The sequence below is a fragment of the Hevea brasiliensis genome, chromosome 1, assembly GCF_030052815.1.
Source record: "Hevea brasiliensis isolate MT/VB/25A 57/8 chromosome 1, ASM3005281v1, whole genome shotgun sequence".
Lineage (NCBI taxonomy): Eukaryota > Viridiplantae > Streptophyta > Magnoliopsida > Malpighiales > Euphorbiaceae > Hevea > Hevea brasiliensis.
In genome coordinates, this window is record NC_079493.1 from 7,007,542 (window position 1) to 7,031,100 (window position 23,559).

Genomic DNA, 23,559 nt, shown 5'->3' on the forward strand with positions numbered 1-23,559 from the left:
CAAGACAAAGAAATGTTAGATTTAATATCAACTATTTTTATCTTAAGTTTATGATAATAATATATGAATTATTATATATTACTACAATAAAATTGTGATAATATATATTTTATAATAAAATTATGATTACAAAAAAAATAGTTATTAGCAGTAATAATTATTGTTGCAAAAACTTTTAATAATAATAATAATAATAATTGATGTCATATCTTTTTAATATAGTAACAATAATGATAATTACTATCACATCTTTTTTATATAATAACAATTACTCATTTTGCTGCCGTATATTAATTTTATAAATAATAAAATTATTATTAATATAAAATTTTTACTGTCACAAAAATAATTTGTTGACTAAATATTATGCAAGCTAAATTTTTAGGACTTAGCATATGACAATTTAACCGGAGAATGGAAGTGTAGTGAAATAAAAATTTGAAAATACTTTTTTTTTAGGAAAAAAAAGGATTAAATGTTAATTTTGTCACATGTGAAGAGGCTTTTTGTAATTTACCTTTTTTCTCATGGAATTAAGAATTTTTCTTTTTTTAGAAATATGAATTTAAATGAACACCACTTTAAGTTTTTTTTTTACTATTATAAAAAATATACCTACGACGCCAATTAAGGTAATTTTATTAGTTTTCTTGAGAGATATTGAATCCAAATTCAAATCTTTTCATCTACCTGGTATGAGATTATTCACTTTTATATCGTAAAAAGAAAATAATTATCTTATTCTATGTAATCCACTAATTATTATTTGATCCACTTTATCTCATTTAATATATATATATATATATATATAGTTATTAAGAAACTAATATTTAAATTTTAAAAATTAAAATACAATGAAAGATTTGAAATTAAAAGAGAAAAAGTGATGAGAATTTTACTATATTATTATTAAAAAAGAAAATAGAGAGGGGAGAGGTAATGGGGGAGACTGAGAGATGTTGGAATAGAAAAGAAAAGAAAAGAAAAGAAAAGAAAAGAAAAGAACACAAGAATTTTAACGTAGTTTGGCTGTGCCTACGTCCACGAATATTTTTCAGGTCACCCCTTTTTCCATTAGTTTAAGGGATATATAGACAAGAGTAGAGAAACCCTATCCACAAATACAATACTAAAATAGGAAAATATATATACTTCACGTTCAATCCATACAAATAAGGAATCAATTCCCTATGTATTAGGAATCAAATCCTTCCAACAAGAGAGAACACAATGATGGAGAGAAAGAGAGAGAAAGAGCTGGTGTGATATTTACTTTTAATTAAAGAGTTTTTTATTTTATTTTATTTAGGGTTAGATTAGTTTTGAATAAAATATAAAAGATTAATTTATTTATTAACAGAACTAAATGTGAAGAATGTAATTATTAGAATTTTAAAACGTTTATTGTTTTATAAAATATAGTAATTTTTCTATTTTACTAAATTTTAAGAATTAAATTAAAATTTTTTTAAACATTTGAGAGAGACTGCTCCTCTCTAGAAAATTCTCTTTTTTTTTTTTCTTTTTTTATCTGTTCCTTCAATCCCTCTTCTTTTTGTCCCTTTTAATTTCTTTTAGTGATCACTCGTAAGTATTTTCACATATAGTTTGATTATATTATTTACTTTTTTATATTTTTTTAATAATTTTTAGATAGATACCGTCTAAAATAAATTTTAATATATGTACTCAAATCTATTATTATTGATTTCCTTCTTAGTTAGGGTTTATTCTGTTTTATCTCTACTTTTATAGAGTTGCTCTTTTTTAGTTGATTTTTTTTATTTCTATTTTATAATATGTTTGAATGTGCTATTTTTTTATTTGAAAAAAAAAAAGCCCTTATCCTTTCAGTAGATGGTCAAATAAAGCCATTATTGAGTTTTGGGTCAAATAAACTCATGTACTTTTTAATAAATTCACATTTAAAAAAATTATTTTTTAATAATAAATTTTTTTCATCATTTTAAATATTAAAAATTATTTATTAATTTTAATTAAAATAAAATTTAAAAAAATTTGAAAACATGATGAACAAAAATTATTTAATATTAAAGTTATTTTTTTAATATTTTATTATTTAAAAATAATATTTTATTACATATAAATTTATTTGGCCTAGGATTTATTTGATTTTTTTTCTTTTATTACTTAGAAAAAAATCAATACAAATTACAAATTTTTTCTCTAACAAGGGGTTAAAATTTGAACATTATATATTGAATTTACTCACAAATGATAATGAAGCAATCCTTAATTTGATTTATTAAAATAAATTTGATTTATGATATGACTTGCATATAAGATGGATTATTAATTAATAAATATTTAAAGATGCTAATGTGATAGTTTGCGTTGTCATGTTTAATGCATCAAAATATTTAATGTTTACGTAAGATTTTTTTAATCCTTTAATTGGATGCATGCTTCATACGTAAGTGTCGTTACTAATAGCTATATTCAATTTTGCACAGTTGGCATTATCTTATCTTATAGAATAATTAATTAATTAATTAATTAAAAATTCAACATCATTCAATTAAATACAATAAAATATTTTCAATAAAAATATAATATCTAATTACTTATTCATCATTAATTTTAAGACGTGTGCGTTGCATATAAACTTGTAATTTTTTTTTCTAATTATATATAAATAAATATTGAATAATTATTACAAATTAAAATTAAGTTTTTAAATATATATAGATTTTGTAATAATTAAAAACATATAATAATCTATCTTTTAGAGCATACGATGATTCTCTCGCCATTTGAAGCGTTAATTTACCTATTAAAATATCACTCGTTTCTACTTAAGATTCTGGTTTCACAATTTCATTTAGTTTTCAAAATTTTATTAAATACAATTTATCATTAATCAATCCAATTTTTTTCATTTGATTATAGAAATAAATAAATTAATTACTATATGTACAGCTATTTTATTAATCTCATCCTTTTTAAAAAGGCATTTAAATTTTTTTTTAAATAATTATGAATAGAATTAAAAATATATTATTTAAATAATTATGGATAGAATTAAAAATATATTAATAGATTTTCAATGAATATTTTTTTATTTATAATTTTAATATTAAAAATAAGATCTTTTTGAATCTTTAAGTGACTCTATAGAAGACGAATATGTGAAATGTAAAAATGCATTGATAAGGGAGCGTTTCACCTTATAGTGAAGCACCTGCATGAATAGTGGTGGAGGAAGTGAAAGCGCGTATGTCTTGTATATAAATTTTATTAAAGAAATTATTTTATAGGGCACTCAATCTAGTATTTAAAAATAATATCTAAAAGCTTTTATTAGTTTAGAACTTTAATTATAAATTTTGAAAAAATAAATAGAAATTTTAATTATTTTAAGAGAATATTAGTATAATTAATTAATTAATTAATATTATATTTAAAATACATATTTGTAAGAAAAAATTAATCGTACTTAGCATTATTTTTCAGAATAAATTATAATTTTGTCTTCATAATAATACAATATTAATAGGATCATTTATTTATATTATTTTATAATTGACTTCAACTAGAATTTTAACTATATATATAATTTTTAATAATCTCTAAATATGTTTAGCCTTCCTCTCACTTTATTTTTATCGTTTCTTTCATCCCATATGAATGGACTTAATTTGCTCAAATTTGAAGTATTCTTTTGGCCAATTTGGAGCTAATCATTATTGCAATTGATTGATTAGAATAATTTATGTTTATTTATTTTAATTAGAATTAAAATTTCTTATATTTTATTTTATTCTATTGTTAATGTCAGCATTTATTTATTAAAATTTTCTTATTGAGAAGAAGCACATTTTTCTTTAGTTATTAATTCAACTAAGTAATTCACATTTGCAAGTAATTAATATATTTCATATGAAAGGAAAAAAAAATATTCAACCTTTTTAAGAATTCTGCTGTCTTCATACTTACCTATTCTTTAGCACTAGTAACAGTTCCGAATTTGGGTCATTAAATTCTCAGCTTAGAGCAATAATCCTTGAACTCTGAGGTTTAGTGATAAAGCCATAACCAATTCATTGGCCTAAAGTCTTTTATGGGAAATTGGCCGACCTCTAACATAGCCTTGGCATGCAACAGTGTACGTATATATGTTAAGCAAAAGAAAAGTTGTAAGATCATGGAATTCTGATTAAGCAGGAGTTCTATTAGCTAGGAAACTGTTTCGCTTATTATAATAATCTCTCGAACTTTTTTTTTTTATTTTTTATCTTTTTTCTTTCTGATCTTGGTGATCACCCATTTCCTAACATCCAAACGTTAGTCCAAAATCCTTGTTACGCTTCCAAAAGTGTTGCAAACATCCTTGGCTTTCAAAGGTTAGTAGAGACCTTCATAGCGGCCTCCCCAAGGTGCTGCAGAATTCATCAGCTTACAAAGGTTGATGAAGACCTTTGTTGTGCTTCTAAAGGTGTCACAAGCATTTCATGACTTCCTAAGATCAGTGAAGGCCCTCACAGAGGCTTCTTTAAGGTTTTAAAGATTGATGAAGACCTTTGCAAAGGCTTCTTTAAGAGCTTGTTTGGATTGGAGGAAAAGAGGGAGGAAGGAAAATAAACTATGGAAAATATTTATGATGTGACATTTTTTCCTGGTTGGAAAATAGAGGGAAAATGAGGATTGAAAGGAAAATATTAGATATTTTCTTTTAAGCTCGTTCTCTCCGATTTAGAGAGAAAAGAAATAGTATTGGGTAAAATCACCTTTTTTACTTATAAAATTACATAATAATCTTTTTACTTTTATATTCATTTATGTCTTTTAATTATTTACATTTTTTTTAATATTTTTAACATCAATGATAAAATAGTGGAGTAATATTTTATGAACCTTTTTTCATAATTATATATTTAATATAGTGTTTATTAAATTGAAATCTTTATTCACATAAAAAAATAATTTATAAGATAAGGATAAAATAGTAATTTTAATTATTTTATTTTATTTTTTTATAAAAGAAAATAAATTTATTTTCTCCCTTTCTCAAACACAAAAAAAAAAAATAAAAGATGAAAAATAAAAAAAATTTTCCTCCTTTATTTTCCTTCTCCGCCTATAATTTATCCAAACATAGCATAAGGGTTTTGCAAATCGTCTTATTTTTTGCTGCTTTTAAGCAAAGGTGAGACATTCATCCATCTTAGAGATTTTTATTGTCGCAAATAGTCAATATGGACCTGACACATATCTTATAGTACTCATTCATTGACATGACCACAATCCACACACACACACACTTAACAACAACATCATCATGTGCCCAAGTCAAAGTACAAGAAGTGAGGCATAACCTTACAGCCATATTTAGTGCTGGTGGGGTGAAAGGATTTGAGGGGTGTCACTAGGACAGCCACGATTTGATTATGAGTTGAAACTAAAATCGAACCAAGTGTTTTGATTCAAAGGCCAGGGGGACCAAAATTGAACTGAAGGATCCTCTGATTTTGATTTTAGTTTTAGTTTCAATTTTGGTTTCGATTTTAATTTTAATTTGATATAGTTTTCATCAAATCTAATGATTAAAATTTTTTAATTTTTTAAAACAAAAGAAATAAATTTTAACTCGAAACTTGACTGATTAGTTTTGATTTGGTTTAAATTACGTTCAATTAATATAAATTTAATTTATTTCAATTCGATTCAATCCTAGATAGGCGAATTTCAATTTAAATCCAAACCATAATTACCTTTAAGCTTCACTAATATATTTTGTTGGGTGGTTGTGTCACAAATGTAAACCCAGATTGCACCAAAGGTGATAGAATAATGATGTGAAATTGTTGGCACCTTTATATCTTGTCTATAATGTTTTCTCTACCACTGAAGTCAAACACTCCCATATTCCTATAAGCTATATCCTATAGCAATTTCTCTTAATTAATCTCTCTCAACATAAATTTTAATACAAGAATTTAATGTTTCACGTAGGTATGATAACGGATAGAGTACCTGTGAAAATCACCTTATCTGAATTTAAACCTAGTTAATATTTTCAAAATTTTAACTCATCATAAACTTGATTAAAATTTACTCTTAACTACCAGAACTCATCCTAAACTTAACTATTATTATAAAAAAAAAATCCAAACCCATTTAATTGTTTATGTTTTAATTAATAATTTACATAAAAAATTATTTTGATTAATAATTTATATTTTAAAAATTTAATAATTTCATAAAATATTTAAATTTCATTTTATGTAAAATAAAAAATATAAAAATTTATAGATATTATTATAAAAAATATATATTTTATATTTAATTAAAATATTTATATAAATAAATTCAAATAACAGATACTCAATATATAAAATTTAAATCCGATCAAAACTATCACAGGTATTAAATATTAAATTTAAACCTATCCCAAATCTAATTATACTATCCAAATTCGTCCTATTAAGATTTCAGATCCCATAAAAATTTGACCCGTTGTCCTCCCTAGTTTCATGATAGAAATTTATGATCAAATTTTGGCAACTTTACTAATAGGCTTTGTTGTGTTCTTGGTGCAATTGAGTTATTTTTTTAGACTTTTCTAATTTTAAATTAAATTATTATTATTTTTTTATATAGATTTCACATATCTATAATTAATAATGTATCTGAATTGAATTTAATTGAATTAAAATTAAGATGTATAGAATTTATTTAACTACAATTAAAATGTAAGGGTCCTATTATATGATGAACTAATATGGCTATTGATAATAAATTAAAGGCCTATTGATTAAAAAAATGTCAATTATTTTGATAATTTTATTTAATACTTTTAATATTTAAAAAAATGGCTATTGAAATTTGAAAATGATAATTTGGCAGGGTGATGACATAGAGAAGACAGGTGAAGACAAACCGGAAACGCAAGACAAAACGACAAACGACATATAAATAGGCCGGCAACCTCAGCCTATCTCCTACTCCTGATTGCGATATCTCTCTCTCCCGGTCTCAGAAAAATGGAAAAAGTTAACAAAACTCCATCTTGACCGTCCCCTCCATTTCTCAACTTCACGTTCAACCGTCAGATTACTCCGTCTCTGCCCATCACTTTCAGCTACAGTGGGGCCTCTCCTTCGTTTTTTAGCAACCGTTTTGGAGAGGAGAAATGAGCTAGCCCCAGCTCTTTCCAACAAGAACTTCGAAGCTCGGAGGCTATAGAGACTGAGGTTTCTTTACCCTTTATTCCGGTTGCACTCCAGCGAACTTCAGGCGAAGAGCCAACTAGTAACAGTTTCCAGAATCTCTTCTTGGGTTAGTTTCTGAGAAATAAAATTTCCAGTCGGTAAATTCTTGTTTTCTTATTTAATATCATTTTATGTTCTCACTCTTTTCAAAAATAAAATGTTTTCAGAATTTAAAAAAGAATAAAAAGGCAACTTTTTAAGGAATAATAATTTTTAATTAATGTACTTGACATTATAATCAGTTTGGCTGTATAGGGAAAATGACTTAATATGGCAATTCTATCAGTATAATTGGTTATCATGTGAGCTGCTTTTGGATACATCTTCGTAGCTTCTAATATTTTCGTACATTTTCTTGTCATCCCACTCTATAACTACTGCTTTTTCTCTTTTGAGGTTGGGAGAGATGGCACACAGGAAGAGAATGAGACAGGTATCTGGGAATCTCTAAAACTGAAAATTTGAGTTTTTTGTCTCTCTTTTTTTATCATCAAAATATAAGCAGTTTGGAGAGGTTGTTGGCCCACCCCTTCAAAGCTATGGAGGTGGGTTCCATTTGGATGGTCCTGCTATGCATATTAGGTGCTTTGGTTGCTCTGAAAAGGATTCTAAAGAGAGCTAATGGGTGGCTCTATGAAGCCAAACTGGGTGAAATACAGTATTCTCTGCCTCCAGGTGATCTGGGTTGGCCCTTCATTGGTAATATGTGGTCATTTCTCAGAGCTTTCAAGTCCACTGATCCTGATTCTTTTATGCGCTCTTTTACCACCAGGTCATTTCTCTTACCTTTCTTCATTTATTTTGTTCTTTTTTACATATTATCGTAGTTCCTACATGATAATCATTTCCTCTTCATCTAATTAACTAGATCATATCAATGCATAAGTTTCTTCTGAATTTGGTAATTTAATTCTAAAGTAGTTAGCTGACAAATGAATTCTTCAGGGTGGGAGAGCTGGCCTTTTGTCATTTTCATTGCCCTTGTTAATTTTATCTTTTAAGCTTTTGCTATTATTGCTTGGACTAAAAATCTGAACTCTGGTCTGTGTATCTTTTCCTTCCCTTCCTGTGACTCATAATTAGGTGACCAGATATTGTTTATGCCTGTCAATGCATACTTCTCAGTTCTTTGCTCATCTCAATTCTGGACCTAATCTCTAATCTCCTTAGCACTCGTTGATGTCTAAAAATAAATTAAAAACCAAAATGTTGAATTATGAGAGGCATGGGAATTGATAAAATTGCCCAGGCAAGGCATTTTTATGTAACCTGGTCTTACACAGTTACTGGCAAGGGAAAATATAACATGAGATGATTACTGTAGTGTCAAATTACAAAAATTGATAAGCCCCACATAGTAGTCTATACCTAATGTTTGGTGGTGGAATTGATTTAAATAGGGTGTTCCTGTTAAACTGCCTATGCCAAGAAGGAGAGAAAATATAGATGCCAATTGTTGTTACTTTAACTTGAGGAAATGGTAATGGAATTACTGTGTGTACTATAAATTCTGTTTCTTCATAAGTGAAGTTTAGTGGTTGTCAAATCATGATTCTATACAATTAAAACACAATCCAAAAATATATATTCATATATAAAATGCTGTAAATAAATCACGTGGAGATAGATTAGTGGGCTGTTAACCATTTTGATATTAAAGATTTTGTGGCGTGGATTATAACCGACTAATGTTGTCCTGTATGCATGTTATATTTGGAATGATTTAAGAATAGAGACTTATTAGCAAGTAGCAATTAGTAAAGCAAGATATGAAATGAATGGTTATTATAATCACATGAACTGTTTCAATTATTATTCATAATATCCAAGGGAATGTGGATCCAATCTATGATCTATCCAGAGATTTCCTTGCCCCACCCTCCATTCCTTCATGCCTCATTGTGTGCAGCAAAAAGTATTGGGCTCAATGATGGGCTTTCCAGCCCCAAGTTTGGAAAAGAAGTAGGGATATGTATGCAACTGATTGAGGTGAATGATCAAAACAATTAATGCAGATATGGACGTACTGGAATCTACAAGGCCTTCATGTTTGGGAGGCCCAGTGTGTTTGTGACAACGCCTGAAACCTGCAAAAGAGTATTAATTGATGATGATGCATTTAAGCCTGGTTGGCCAAGCTCCACCATGGAGCTCATTGGAAAGAAATCCTTCATAGGTATTTCTTATGAAGAGCACAAGCGTCTCCGCCGGCTGACTGCATCTCCTGTCAATGGTCATGAGGCTCTGTCTGTCTATCTGCATTACATTGAAGAAAATGTGATATCTGCTTTGGAAAAATGGTCAAACATGGGACAAATTGAGTTCTTGACTGAACTCAGGAAAGTTACTTTCAGGATCATAATGTATATCTTCCTTAGCTCTGAAAGTGAGCCTGTCATGGAGGCTTTGGAGAGGGAATATACAGCACTTAACTATGGGGTCAGAGCCATGGCAATCAATCTTCCAGGATTTGCTTACCACAAAGCACTCAAGGTGATGTTCCTTTTGCCGTATACATACATACAAAGTAGAAAGTTGCTTCTTTTTTTTTTATAATTTATTTTCTTTAATTACCCTTAAAAACATTACTCAACAACAATATCATTAAATTTCAGGCTCGCAAAAACCTTGTGGCTGCATTACAATCTGTAGTAGATGAGCGCAGAAATCAAAGGAAGGGTGGTATTTCATCAAAGAAGAAAGACATGATGGATGCTCTGATGGATGTTGAAGACGAAAATGGTAGAAAATTGAGTGATGAAGAAATAATTGATGTTCTGTTGATGTACTTGAATGCAGGCCACGAATCTTCTGGCCATGTCACAATGTGGGCTACTATTTTCCTTCAGGAGCACCCCGAATTTCTCCAAAAGGCTAAGGTACCAGTTCAACTCAATTTCATTTGCCCCTGTACATAGGCTAGTCATAGATTGATTTGTCATACCTGTTGCACCTGTCATTTCTTAATAATTTATTTTGGATTTGTTTCTGAGTCAAATCCTGCTTTTCATTGACTTGCTTAATTACAATACAGGACGAGCAGAAGGAAATCTTAAAAAGGAGGCCACTAACACAAAAGGGATTGACACTTAAAGAAGTTCGAGACATGGAATACCTTTCTAAGGTAATTCATATTGATATTTGGCGGATTGGCCTATCAGCATTCAGTATTATTTCTCCATCTGTTTTATTTTAATCATTGTAGGTGATTGATGAAACACTTCGTTTGGTAACATTCTCACTTGTGGTCTTCCGAGAGGCAAAAGCAGATGTTAATTTAAATGGTGAGTTCATGCTTTTTTGCCTTTGCATTTTATTGTTTTTTTCTTATCTACCTCATCTTATCTACAAAGTACAGATATGAATTCATTATACTTAGAAAACAACAATAGGATTTTGAAATGTGATCACAACTACAAGAAAAAAAAGGTTCTTTGCAATTGCAACCAGAACAATTCTTCATATCATAATATTAATCACATAACTTTCGCGAGAAAAAAACTTGAACCTTCTGAATAAATTAAAGATGTGTTTGATTGGAGCAATTACACTGTTTGATTTGAAATTTGCTTGGAATTCAGGATATGTCATTCCCAAAGGCTGGAAAGTTCTCGTCTGGTTCAGAAGTGTTCACTTGGATCCTGAAGTCTATCCAAATCCAAAGGAATTTAATCCTTCTCGATGGGATGTAAGTGCATTAGCTTTTGCACTTATTTTTTCCTGTAATTAATTACATAAGGATCTTAGGCTTGTTTGTACATTTGTTCTTATCTTTATAACGTGTTGATATGCTTTAATTTGGATGTAATGTAGAATCATACAGCCAAAGCAGGAACTTTCCTTCCCTTCGGAGCCGGAAGCAGGACGTGCCCTGGAAACGATCTAGCAAAGCTTGAAATCTCCATCTTTCTGCACCATTTTCTCCTTTATTATGAGTGAGTCCTTTCCCCTACTCTAACCTACATGAAATATCAATGACATATGAAATGTGGCCAATCAGAAAGATGGATTAAAAAAAATGGAACAAAACAGAAGAGGAAATAGAAGAATTTATCTGGCTTCTTTAAGCCCCAGTCACTTGCTAGACTTACTTCACTTTACTTTCTCTGGCTTCTTTGCATGAATCATTTTTTTTTTCGCTTCATTTTCTGATATTACAGGCTCGAACGTCTCAATCCTGGATGTTCATTAATGTACTTACCTCATTCAAGACCAAAAGACAACTGCTTGTCTAGAATTAAGAAAACTCCTTGCTCATGAAGAAACAGAAATGAATGAACAGCAGACATTAAAATCCACACATACAGGACAAACCAACATGCAAACACAAGGAAGGTTGGTTGGTTGCTTACACTGTTGTATCCACACCATGAAATTTTTAATATCAAAATGGTTTAGAGCTTTCTAATCTATTTCCGGCGATTTCTTTACTGCTCTTTTTGTTTTCCTTTCTGTATGTATAATATTTCTTTCTGGGTTGTGTAATTTTTAATCAAATTGAATCATTATTTTGACAAGCCACCACACTTGACTTAAGGAGCTGAAATTATTGAGCACCACATTAGCTCCACTAGCCGGCTTTTGTGGCTTTTTTTTATGTAGTGCCTGTTTGGCATTGAAATTTTAATGTCAAAACTGCAAAACTACTTTTCAAGAAAAACAAATTGCTGTTAAAATAAAAAGTTGTTTTATTATTTTAGTATTCTAATAATTAAAATTTATTAAATTTATATTTAAATTATTTTTAATATTTTCTAATTAATATATTTAAAAAATATTTTTGTAAACAGCAATTTCAGCAATAATATTAAACAGACCCATTTTAAGAGAAAGCTTCATTTTTCAATTAGCATTGCCAGTTTAAGAGAAATGTCCCATCTAAATCTACACCATCTTTTTGGTAATCATATCATTTTATTTTATACAATGCCAGTATCCATTACCACGCCTATCCACAAAAACAATAAAGAGGTTTGGTATAAGGTCAATAAGGAGATAATTATTACTATTATAACTCATTAATGTTGTCAAATTTTTAAAGAAACTAAATTAACTTTTAATTTTATTAATATTTATGCTCTCTTAAAGGGTTAAATGTTAATTTTAAAATCTTCATAATTAAGTCTTTAATTACATGGGTTAAAATAATTTATGTAAAACCTTAAAGTTTCTAAATTTATTTTATAATTCAATTCTATTTGATTTTGTTCACATCTTAATTTCTCACATATAATTTCTTATATGTATATTCCATTAAGTCCCTAAAGAGCTTAGGGGAAAAAGGGAGAAAAGGAAATATGTTTTTATTAGAATGAGAAGTTTAGCCCAAGGCATTGATGCAAGAAACTATTTCTCATTGAAGGGTGTTATAATAAGGAGGAAAAAATAGAAATGGAGGTTGAAGAGGTGTCTTCCAAGTGTGGCTTCAGGAATCACCTTGAGGGCAAGTGTGCTCTTTAAGAGGGAAGAAATATTATGCGCTTTGCCGTGCGTCATTTGTTTTGAATTTTTTAGTTGACAAGTCCATGTTCTCATAGTCAAAATATATATATATATATATATATATATATATATATATATATATATATATATATATATATATATTTTAATAGAGAATTGGGGAGAATTGAGGAGTAGACATTTGTTAGTCACTAATCAATCCAAGCATTAAAATAGTTGGCTAATGACTTTGTCATGTGGTATTTTAAGAAGACCATTATTTTCTTGCAATTACGTGCATGATTGTTTTTGTTGTATTAGTTTGTATGATAACGAGGATAACTTTTAATAATTATCCTTAAACTTATGTGGTTGTAATACTATGATCCTTCAAATTTGAAATGTATCATAAAACCACATAAACTTTTAAATTTTGCACAGTAAAATTTATCTGACTTTTAATTATTAATTTTCCAGTTAGAAACTGACGTGAATAGCTTCTACATGGTGCTTAGTCAATATTTCTCTCTTCTCTCTTATGCAAAATGTAAAATTATTCACACTACACATGAAAAATTTTTCTATCTATAGAGAGAAAAATGATTTAATTTACACATGGCTTGATAGAGAAAAGAGAAATATTGATTATGCTCCATGCTGAAACTATTCAGATCAGCGTCTAATTGAAAAACTGATAATTAGATATTAGAGGGATTTTACTGTATAAAATATGAAAGTTGATAGGGTTTTATGTTATATTTTTAAGTTGAGAGACTGCAATATTACAACTAGATAAGTTCAGGGACGGTTGTTAAAATTTACCCATGATAACGACTATTAGTTTAAGATTCGCTATTATTTACTAACTAGTTGCTGAAATGTTGTGAGAAGTTTTAGGGAGTATTTAGCTTAACTTATGAAAATTAACTTATAAATATTTAGTGTTTATAAATTAATTTGAGTTTACAAGCATTTAAAATTTTAAACAGTTAGTTATTTGATTAAAGTGCTTTTAAGTAATTGATAAGTAGTTAATATGTTTAATAAAAATGAGATTTTTCATAAAATTTTAAAAATTAAATGAGGAAAATATGATAAAATACTTAGTTAAATTCACTTATAAATCTTATGAGTACCAAATTAAAAACTGGTCTTTTCCAATTTATTTTTTTTTTAATTTATAAACTTAACTTACAAGTTCAAAATTTATTCTAAACAAATAAGTCAGTCTATTTTTAAAGTTTATAAGCTGGTTTGATAGTTTATAAGTTGGTTTAACTAGTTTATAAGATAAAACAAATACTCTCTTAAATTTTTTAAATTATAATTATATAAAATTATAGAGTATTATTTTGTTTTTTATTTTATTTTTTTATTATTTATATTTATTGATACTACACAATTATTAACAAACGAAAAGAGTGAAAAATAACATTAGTTAGACAAGTTATGTTTGGGAAAATTATCTAAAAAATGAATGGTATTGTAATTTGATATTGAAAATTTTTTATATGAATTTTCATTGTTATCTAGAATATGTATAAATAAAATGAGTGAAATGTACATAAGAGATTTAACTCTTATTCTTTTTTTCTCAGAAAATCCAAAAAAAAAAAAAATTGGATGGGCATGCACATAAAATATATTTAGTGCTTTTTTTTTAAAACTATTATTAAACTGTTATTTTAAATATTAGAAAATTAAACAGTTTGGTAATAATAAAACTAATGAATTTTATTTAAGATATATATTAATTATTATTAATGATAAAAATATAACTTAAAAAATAGAAATAATTATTAAGTTAATGTGAATAAATTTTTATATGATTTTTTATATAAAAAATCATATAAAAAATTTACTCATTTTATTTATACATATTCTAGATAACAATGAAAAATCATATAAAAAATTTACTCATTTCAAATTACAATACCATTATTAACATGTTATGTTATGTATTACAAAATTAAAAGTTTCAATAATAAAATCAATAAATTTTATTGAATATTTACATATTAATCGTAATTAATGGTAAAAAAAAACTAAAATATTAAATAAAATGTATTAAAGTTTAAGTTTGCTATATGGCATTCTCATGATTAAGAATATGGATATATAAAATTAGAAACTTAAGTATGCTACTTGACATATGCTCATGGCTAAGAAAATGGACATATGGAAATTTTAATAAATAAAATTAAGTAATTGCTCATGATTTGACACATGGTTATTAATAATTTTAATAAATAAATACTTTTATTTTATATATTTAATTTATAATTTTAATATAAGAAGTAAGATAATATTTTAAATTGGTTATTAATTACTTCTTATTATTTTATTATTTTTGAACTAAATTTCTCATTTCATACTTTTTTTAATTAAGATTTTGTAATATTATAAAAAATTATTATTAATAAAAAAATAAAATAAAAATACATATTAAAGGTATAAAATAATTTGAAATTTGTTAAATTATATATTTTTATTATTTTAAAATATTAAAATTTTTATATTCTCTTAATATATTAAAAAATATTTAAATATTAATTATATTAATATTATTAAAAAATATTAATAATCTGAAAAGCGTATTTTTCCCATAGAAACAAAGCTAAATATATTTTCTTTTGAATTTCATTCAATTTCACTAACAATAACTTATAAATAAATTATGAAACCGATCATTTATTTTAGGCTAACTTACTTAAAAAAATGAAAACCTTTATAAGGTTTTTTAATTTTAGCTAAACTTTTTAATTTTATCAATCTAATCTCAAACTTTCACATTAACTTAGTAATTAACCTGATTCAATTATTTATTATTTAATTGATAAAAGTAATTTAAATATTTATCTACGTTATTAATATTACTTATATTCTTTTATTTTTATATCAATTTTATCCATTATTTTCAAATTGATAAAAATATCATTTTAATTAATTTATTTATCATTTTAAAAATTATAATTACATTTATTTTGGTTATATTAATTGTTTATATTTTATGGTTAAATATTTTATTTTTCCTTAAATTTGAAATAAAATAATGAGAAAGATATGAATTAAAATATAAATAGAAAGACAGAGAAAAAAATTAAAAATTAAGATAATAATATTAGTTATATTATTTATTTATTATATATTTTTTTATCAATATGAAGTTTGTTAAAATTAATAAAAATATTAAAATTACTGAATAAATTAATAAAATTAAAAAAAGCAGTTAAAATTTATAATAAATGAAAAAAATTTTAAATCATTTTTATTAATGGATGAGTTCAATTATTTTTAATTAAATTTATTGTTAAAATTAAAAACAATTGGAAAGGCTTATTATCAAATAAATGGATATAATTAAAAGTTTGACTAAAATATTACCATAAAGGTTTGGAACTTTTTTTTGTCATTTAATTTTTATTTTACTGTAAATTTGTGTGGGATTTATTAATTCCTATATCATTATTCTTATTAAAAATTGTAAGTAAATGAAAAAATTAATAAAGATTTTCATTATGCCATAATTACTTATATCATAATTACAAAAAAACAAAAAAAAATTATAATACTATATGGCACAATTAAATAAATTATATTTTTAAGTAAATTATCATTTGACATAAATTTATAATTTCGTGTGGTAACATCAAGGAAATATATAATAACAATAAAAGTTATTTTTTATGGAAATAATAATAAATAAATGAACATAAATTATAAATAAAATTATTTTTTATATTTATTATAAAATTATTATCACTTAAATGAGCACAAAAAATTGCAAAGATTATTGCTATACAAAGTTGAAAATTTCTAATTCAATGCATTATAGTTGTTTTGGAATCTCAATCGTAGTTAAATTGATAAATAAACTTAAAAATTTCTAGCAAATATAATTAAGAAAAAATTTTGACAATTAATAATTCGTAATATAATTATATTCAATTTATAATTTTAAATTATTTAATTAATTCATATTTTTTGACAAAATAAATATACACTAGTATGAATTAAAAATCGGATAACTTTAGAAGTTGTTCACCCTTTATAACATTTCAGCAAGCCTATTTAATTAATATCTTAAAAAATCATATATTCTTTAAAAAAAAAAAGTTATCTATTGGAAGGAATTTTCATAGATTAAATTTTATATCTTTTGTCACAACTTTAAATGTCTTTTCACATTATTAAAAATAATTATAAAAAATTAATAATTTTATAAATTTATCTTTTACAATTAAAAATAATAATGATTTAAATTATAGATTTATTACTATTAATTAAATAATTATTAATTAACATATTAATTTTTTTATTAATTAGCTAATATATTATTCTTTTCATAAAAATTATTATGAGCAACACTATAGATATACATATTCAGGTTTTTGTGTTTGATATATATATATATATATATATATATATATATATATATATATATATATATATATATATATATATATATATATATATATATATATATATATATAATGGTTGGATCTAAATATCATGTATATTCTTAATTTTTTATATATAATTTCAATATGAATTTTTTAAACTCTAAGATTTAATAATAATAATAATAATAATATGTGCAATTGATTGAAAAATCACAATTAAACAATAATGATGAAGATAACCCTTGTATAATTGTGATGATTTTTTTTTTTCATGGTTATAATTGTGATGAAAACTATTCTTAAAAGTTGGATCATATACATGAATTCATTAAAAAACAAAAATAGTTTTGCAATTAATTAGTGCAACCAGTTGAAATTAGTTATTAGTAGCAACCAATTTTATAATTGATTTGTGCATCAGTTTTTTTTAGAAAATAGTTAATTTTTAAAAATTTAGCAAATCAGTTACTAAATCAATTGTTATTAACAATCGATTTATAATGGATTGTTAAAATTGATTACTATATCTATTACTAAATTAATTGCTAATTGATATTAAAAAAAATTTAAATATGCGATTAGCAATCAATTTTAAAATTGATTGTCATTAGCAACTGATTAAGAAATCGATTGTTAAAATTTATTGTTAATAGTAATCAATTTTAAAATTAGTTGCTAATAGCAATCAATTTTAAAATTAGTTACTAAAAATAACCAATTTATAGAATCTGTTACTAAATTAAAGAATTATTTATATTGGTTCTAATAAAGTTAGTAATCGATTTATAATTGATTGCTAATAGCAACTAATTTACAATTTTGTTGTTATTTGTAATCGATCACTTGTTGATTGCTAAATTTTTCACCTAAAAATTTCCACCATTTTTTTTTTTATTTTGCAATCGATTTACAAATGGATTATTTATAGTAACAGATTAAAATTGATTGTTATTAGTAATCAATTTTGTAATAAATTTTTTTTCTCCTAAAAATTTCCACTTAACTTTTTATTTTCTTTTATTAGTTTGCGAATTGATTGCTAACAGTAATTGATTTTGAAATTGATTAAAATTGATTGCTAATAGCAATTAATTTTTCCTAAAAAAATTTCTTGTCAATTTTTTTTATTTTTTTATTTTGATTTGCAATCGATTTGTAAATTGATTGCTAACAACAATAAATTTTTGAAACTAATTTTTTCCCCCAAAAAATTTTTGTCATTTTTTTATATTGATTTGCAATCAATTGCAAATTATTGTAAAATTTTTTTTTCAAAAATTTATGTCTAATTTTTAATAGAAATTAGCAGCCAACAATCGGTTGTTAAAATTAGTTGCTAATTCACTGTATAAACTACTATTCATTTTTTTTCTCACTAATTTTTTCTCTTCTCTCATTTTCTTCATTATCTTTTTCATTCTCATGCATTTTATTAATCATCTTTTCCTTTCTAACATATTTTCTTCATTATCTTTTTTTATCCATTTTTTTATCATTTTTTTATTTATTTTCTTTTTCATTTTTTTTCATCTTCAACTTTTTCTTTTTTTATATTTTTTCTTCTTCATCATCTTTTTCTTTCTTATCTATTTTCTTTCTAATCATATTTTTCTTTATCATCTATTTCTTTATCATCTTTTTTCTTTTTCATCATCTTTTTTTTAATCTTTTTTATTTAATTTGTTTTTTTAGCATAAAATAAAAATTTTATACAAATATTTTTTTTGTTAGTACATTATTTATAGTATTAATTTTTAGTAATTTTTTGTTATAATATATATATATATGGTAACATATTTTTAGTAATTTATCTTATAAATATCATTTATATTTAATTTTTTGTTAATATTTTTTATAATTATTATTATTAGTAAATTTTTTGCAATATTTTTATATTAATTTTTTTTATTATTTATTAATTTTTTGAAAATTTTATTTATTTGAATTTTTATTTATTATTTAAAAATTTATTTTTTTAAAATTAACAACTATCTTTTCGATTGCTAAATTAGTTGTAAATAACAATTGATTTATAAAATAGTTACAAAATTACAAAATTAAAGACACCAAATTTTTTGCAAATAACTGATTTCAGTTGCTAAATTAGTTATTATTAGCAACCGATTTCAATTGCTAAAATAGTCGCTGCTAACGAGAGGTTTTTATTAAAAATTTTATTTTTTTAAATTTAATTAATTTAGCAATCGATTTGATTATCAGTTGCTATTTATAATCGATTTAACTATCGTTGCTATTTATAATCGATTTAACTATCGATTGCTATTTACAATCAGTTTTATTGTAACCAACTGAATCAATTAGCAATTAATTTTAATAAATTACCAATTGATTTGATTAATTGCTAATTTTTTTAAGTAATTCATACATATTTTTAATTTGTTGAATATAGTATTTGTTCTGTGATTTAAAGATGAGAAGTTGAAATTTAATAACTTCATCGTCATTCATGATAAAGAACGCAAGAGAGGCTGCAAATGGTTTGAAGGTTACGGATATTTTAAGATGGGTTCGGATTTGATATACTAGCGATTATATACTAAGTAATTATTCAATAATTAAAGAAAGTATTATTAGGAATAACAGTCACCAATTTTAAAAGAATTAATTTTTTATGAACCACGTAGAAATTATTTTGATATTAAAAAATAATTTTAATTTAATTCATGGATTATAAATTATTTTAAATAAAAATATTAATTTTATTAGAAAAATGAATTTTACTAATTTAATTTTTGAATTAAAATTAAAATTAATTAGATGAATTCAAATTAATTAATTTTGAATCATGTTATTTAAATTATTAAATTAATTCTTATTTATTAAATCTTCAATTTTATGAATTATAAATGATTTTAAATTTTACATAAATTAAAATAAATTTCAAATCAATTTAAATACACTGAAATACAAATAAAATAAAAATTCATATTTTTTTTTCTAAGTAGAAGGATTAAGAGAATGAAGATTTAAACCTGAGACAAAACTGTACATGGATCAATTTGGGCAAGTTCACTGTATTTTGTTAAACCAAACCGACAAAATCAATTTTAATATATACCATTCAAATGGGTTAGATTTAATTTGGATAGTTTTTACTTCTTTTAACAATTTTTAGACTTTTGTAATTTAATTCTTATTAAACTTTTCATATATATATATATATATTGATGCATACATTTTGCATAATTATTTAGGTTTAATTTCATAGCCATTTTATTTGATTATTAGTCACTTTTAGCTAATTTCATTAGTTATTTAGTTAGTTTTTCATAATTGTCAATTTTGTATTAATTTATAATTTTTACTTTGTTTTGTAGGAAAAATGGTATTTTTGATGGTCTAAAAAGAAATTTTGCCATTGAGGAGTGATCTCTACAGCCCAAGATGCCAAAAACAAGTTTCAAAGTTGAAATATGCATTGGCCAAATTGCGCATAACTTGCCGCATAAGCCATGCAGATCTGCATAAGGAGAAAATTTACTGTTCCAATACCTGCCGAATTGTGCATAAGGAGAGTGCATGGCTTATGCAGATTCACGCCCCCTTATGCAATCTCATGGAATTGTGCATAAGCCATGCACCTAGTCATGCAGTTTCGCATAAGTGAGCCAGAAACCAGCTGAAAACTGCATAAGGGACTGCATGACTTATGCAGTCCACTTATGCAGTCCCACAAAGATTTCATTAATGAGCTGGCAAAAGATTCCCTTAGAAAATCCCTCCTAAAACACACCATTTTAGGGCTCCATGTCAGAAAATGCTATAAATAGCCTTATTTCCCATTTTAGGGAGGAAGAAGAAAAGGAAGAAAAGGGAGAGGAGAGGCAGCAGCTGAAGAGTCACAATCACCTCCCACACCATTTCCAACCAGATTTGGAGATTTTTTTCTTTTCTTACATTTTTCCTACATTTCTAGTGTTGAGCTTTTTGTTTCTTAGCTTAGATTAAAGCTTTATTTCTATATAAACTCAGAATATCTTGTAAATATTATGGGTAGTGAGTAGTTTTAATTAGATTCTGGAGTAAGGGTTGTAATATTTGAGATATTTTGTGGATTTTGATTGGGTAATCCATATTTTGTGGTCTTAATGAGTTTTATTCATTTCTTGTGTGCTTAATGACATGCTTAGTGTAGGATCCCATTAAGTGATGTTCTTAATCCATGGTTGAGACACCGAAAGGAGAAGGCCTTGTGATAGATAATCAAGGAATTTGACTTAATTAACTTAGATCTAGAAATAGACTAAGGATTAAGAGGATTCACAGATTAATTAAAGAACCTAATGAGTCTTAATTAACTCTAACTCCACGAAAGTAAGATTAGATTGATTAAGGCACTCTTTGTGTCACTCGAAAGGGTATTCAAAGGATTTAAGAATTAATCTCCTTAAAACCCGTAAGTTCCACAAGATTGGATAACCAATTTGAAATCCCAAAATAGCTCGAATATGAAATCCCGAACTCCAGAATCGCCTTTTTATCATTGTTAATTTCTAATCAAATTTAATTGCTTGCCATTTTAAATTTTGCCATATTTTAACTTGCTTATTTCAAATTGATGCAATTTTAGTTTAATTAATACATTGTTAGATAGATTATTAATTTTGCACATATAGATTTCATACTCCAATACCCATCAATTTATTGCTTTGATTTCAAAAATAGTTCAATTTAGTCAACTTTTTATATGAAAAATTCAATCATTAACACAACTCCTCGTGGGAACGATATCTTTTCTATATTACTTGTACGACCCGTGCACTTGTGGTTGGGCACATCAAGTTTTTGGCGCCGTTGCCGGGGAGTTGTTTGTTTAAGATTGAATTCTTGATTATTTTAGTTGTTTATAGTTTTATCTCTGTTATCTGTTCATTTTGTGTTTGTTTGTTCTTTTTCAGGTACTTTTAATCTTTTATGAGAAGAGCTAGAAGCACAAGTGACACATCATTATTGTTCAATCCTGAAATAGAGAAATTTTGTAAAGCCAACAAGAAAGAAACCAGAAAAAGAAAAGAAGCTTTGAGAGAAACTGAATTAGAAGCAGACATGGCTGATGAAAGAAGTAGAATTGGTGGTAATGTTGGAAATGATCGAAACAATGAAAATGCAGCCCAAGGTGAAGAGATTATAAATGCTAATGTACCTAGAGGAAGTATGATGGATCATACTTTTCCTCATTTTGATGACTTGAGAGAGAGCATAGAAAGACCAAGAATTGATGCAAATAGTTACAAGATAGATTTTGGAGTACTTCAAATGATTAAGAATTCTCAATTTGGAGGACATCCTTTTGAAAATCCACACACACATCTGAAGAAATTTGCTATGATCTATGATATGCAAAAACAACCTGGAGTGTCTGATGATGCAGCAAGATTGAAGCTATTCCCATTCTCTTTGAAAGATAGAGCATTGGATTGGCTTGATTCTTTACCTCACAACTCCATTACAAATTGGGAGCAACTCACTGATGCATTTCTTGCACAATATTTTCCACCTGGAAAAACTCAAGAATTGAGGAATCAAATGACAGCTTTTAGACCAAGAGAAGATGAAACTCTCTATGAATCATGGATGAGATGGAAGGAATTAGAGAGACAATGCCCACATCATGCCATTCCAAAATGGATGATAAATCAGAATTTTTACACCAATGTCACTCTTGCAATTAGAGGGATTATTGATGCTCAAACAGGAGGAGAATTTATTATGAAGCATGAAGATGAAGCTTATGAGCTATTGGAGAAAATTGCAAAGAATACTCATCTTTGGAGTAGTCCAAGAGGACCAGCTTCAACTCAAAAGAGGCAAGCTGCTGGAATGTATGATCTTGATCCATTCAACATGATTAATGCAAAGTTTGATGCACTTACAAATGTCTTGGCTAAGAAGATGGAAGATTTAAGTATGTTGGTTAGTTCATCATCATCATCTGGAAGTTCACAACAAGTGGCTTATGTAGAGGGAACTACCAGCTGTGGAGTAGACTATGGAGAGCAAGCTGCATATGTTGGTAATTATGGAAACAAGCAAATGGGGAATCCTTACTCTCAAACTTATAATCCAACTTGGAGGAATCATTCTAACTTTTCATGGGGAAATCAGCAAAGTCAAGTTCCAAATCAGAATTTTCAACCACAACAGCAACAAGGAATTCCATATCATCAAAATAGGCAACTATTGCCTAATTTTCAGCAGAAAAATATGAATCCTCCACCAAAACAGCAAGAACAAAGTTCCACCACAGAAGCTTTATTACAACAGATTCTTGCTAACCAAACTAAGCACGATGAGGAGATGAGAGAGATGAAAGCAAGGCTAGAACAGATGCAAACACATAACAGAATGTTGGAAAATCAGATTGCACAACAAGCATCTTCCTCAAGTACTAAGACTTTTGGAAAGCTTCCAAGTCAACCAGAAAACCCAAGAGAGCAGTGTCAAGCTATTACTTTAAGAAGTGG

The 23,559-nt window shown here is 25.9% G+C and overlaps 1 protein-coding gene and 1 non-coding gene across 4 annotated transcripts; one reads left to right on the top strand and one right to left on the bottom strand.

Moving 5' to 3' along the window:
• The first annotated feature begins 6,988 nt into the window (after positions 1-6,988).
• On the top strand, positions 6,989-11,749 carry LOC110652612 (ent-kaurenoic acid oxidase 2). Of its 3 annotated transcripts, none has more exons than XM_058143693.1 (9): positions 6,989-7,330; positions 7,629-8,004; positions 9,248-9,725; positions 9,848-10,111; positions 10,267-10,356; positions 10,438-10,516; positions 10,814-10,920; positions 11,046-11,167; positions 11,393-11,749. In XM_058143693.1, exons 2-9 carry the CDS (start codon positions 7,772-7,774, stop codon positions 11,490-11,492), a joined length of 1,473 nt encoding a protein of 490 aa, XP_057999676.1. In that variant the 5' UTR covers positions 6,989-7,330; positions 7,629-7,771; the 3' UTR covers positions 11,493-11,749. The 3 variants fall into 3 exon arrangements, with proteins under 3 accessions (XP_057999676.1, XP_057999674.1, XP_021663919.2); XM_058143691.1 differs by having other exon boundaries at positions 6,989-7,299; XM_021808227.2 differs by lacking the exon at positions 6,989-7,330 and having other exon boundaries at positions 7,345-8,004.
• A 10,857-nt stretch (positions 11,750-22,606) lies between these two features.
• Positions 22,607-22,713, bottom strand: LOC131169517 (small nucleolar RNA R71). The gene has a single exon (XR_009140459.1). It is a non-coding gene; the product is annotated as a small nucleolar RNA R71 (small nucleolar RNA).
• Between the last annotated feature and the right edge of the window lie 846 nt (positions 22,714-23,559).

Excerpts from the sequence above, each read along its gene's own strand:
- LOC110652612 (XM_058143693.1), top strand. The coding sequence starts at position 7,772 with ATGGAGGTGGGTTCCATTTGGATGGTCCTGCTATGCATATTAGGTGCT. Across the intron at positions 9,726-9,847 it reads CTTACCACAAAGCACTCAAG|GCTCGCAAAAACCTTGTGGC; the intron begins GTGATGTTCCTT and ends ATTAAATTTCAG. Across the intron at positions 10,517-10,813 it reads AGCAGATGTTAATTTAAATG|GATATGTCATTCCCAAAGGC; the intron begins GTGAGTTCATGC and ends CTTGGAATTCAG.